General features: G+C 41.7%; 1 protein-coding gene across 1 annotated transcript in view; it reads right to left on the bottom strand.

Moving 5' to 3' along the window:
* Vit (vitrin) overlaps positions 1-1,810 on the bottom strand; it is a 184,072-nt gene that overhangs the window by 70,423 nt on the left and 111,839 nt on the right. The window contains exon 3 of the mRNA XM_021185807.1: positions 1,494-1,627. Within this exon, the coding sequence (XP_021041466.1) occupies positions 1,494-1,627 (134 nt within the window). The remainder of the gene's footprint in view (positions 1-1,493; positions 1,628-1,810) is intronic.

Genomic DNA, 1,810 nt, shown 5'->3' with positions numbered 1-1,810 from the left:
TATGCAGACATCGTACCACTGTACATAAGATACTTGTACAGATTATACATTTGGCACCCCGAGGGGATACTGGAGAACTACAGACTAATGTATTATTTGTGAAGCTAGGATGGGCAGTGGGTGTTAAAACTGCTGAGGAAATGTTACTGGGTATTAAGTCACTCAAGTATCACGCTGCTTGCTAATTAAATGCACATAGCTTGGCCCTGGAGAAGTATATTATACTGGTGAAGAAATCAAATTTGCTACCAGCAACAATTAAAGAAAACTGGCAGTATAGCCCTTTGCAAGGCCATTGTACCATGNCGCCAGGGAGGTTTGACCACAGAATCTGTCCTTTTCAAAATATTTAAGTTGAGGGGCTGGAGTGATGGCTCTGAGGTTAAGAACATTTGCTGCTCTTGCAAGAGGAGCTGAGGTGAGTTCCTAGTATCCACATGATGGCCCACAACTGTGCATAACTCCAGTTCCAGGGGTTCTAATATCCTCTTCTGGCCACCCTAGGCACTAGGCACACACATGGTATACATACATACATGCAAGCAAAACATTCGTATACATAAAATTAAAAAAAAAACAAATATATCTTTAGAAATATATAGTGAAATTGAAACCAATGACGAAAAAAGCAACTGGCCCCGTTTCTGGTCCATACTGTAGGGCATACTACTAGACGCCANAGATGTCATTACCATTGGCTAGTGACAAGATGAGATGTGGTGGAGTTAAAGGAGACTGAAGAGACAAGTAAACACTAGGCAGGATCTTTGATCATATTGCAGATCCAAAAAAGAGAATAAGCTATTATGAGGAATATTTTGGAGGTGNGAATATGANTTCTTTATTGGACAGTGTTACATCAACATTTGTTTTCAGATGCGGCACCACCATAGTTACTCAGGAAAATGTTTGTGTTCATAGAGACACATGGGCAAGGACTTTCAGATGCGGTGTTGGAGACGCTTGTAGCGTTTCCCAGGCATGTTTCTTTAAATGATAGCTACTCAAGTAGGTAAAGCGATCGGGACGAACTATTAACAAGTGAGGAGTCTGGGCAGAAGGAAGAGGGGTATTCACTGGTCTGTCTTTTAACATTTTCTGTAAGTTTAAATATTTNACAAATAGAAGTCTGGGTTGGAGAAATAACCAAAAAACGGAGAAGCAGGGCCGGATGGTTCTGAGAGAGCTGGCTACGTTTCCATTGTGAAACTAGACAACTGCAGTCATTAGATCACTCACGTGACCCTTTCGAGAGGCTGTGATGCAGTTCACATGAGCAGTGAGGAGCTTTACCATTTCCGGGTTTGACTTGGCTCCAGTTTTCAAGTTTTAAGTATAATCTGTTTCATAATTCTAGGTTTTAGAATAATGTTTGATATATTTCTGAAATGAGTAGGCCATCAGCAAAAAGTAACAGCAACTGGATGATCACATTTCGTCCTGGGGTCACCGCAGATGCCTGCATCCAGCAGGGACCTCAGGGTGCGACATACCTGAGACGATGAAGGACTCTCTCCATCTGGGTAAAGATAAAGACTGAACCCCATTCGAGTAGCTTCCTTTGTAACCGGACTGCCCAGCAACTTTCCGAACAAGTATTTTCCCTCCTGAATTATCCAGCACACCGCTATAAAAAGAAAACACACAAACAACCACAACGATAGCAACATCAACAACAAAAACAACAACAAAAACAACAACAAAAACAACAACAACAACAACAACACCCACTAAACCTTAGACGGAAGGAAGCATAGATCTACAGTCCGACAACTGTGTTTAGTCAGGCACTAGAAAGCAGTTCAGGGAA

Source organism: Mus caroli, chromosome 17, assembly GCF_900094665.2.
Source record: "Mus caroli chromosome 17, CAROLI_EIJ_v1.1, whole genome shotgun sequence".
NCBI classification, from domain to species: Eukaryota; Metazoa; Chordata; class Mammalia; order Rodentia; family Muridae; genus Mus; species Mus caroli.
This window is presented reverse-complemented; position numbering and strand designations above follow the sequence as displayed.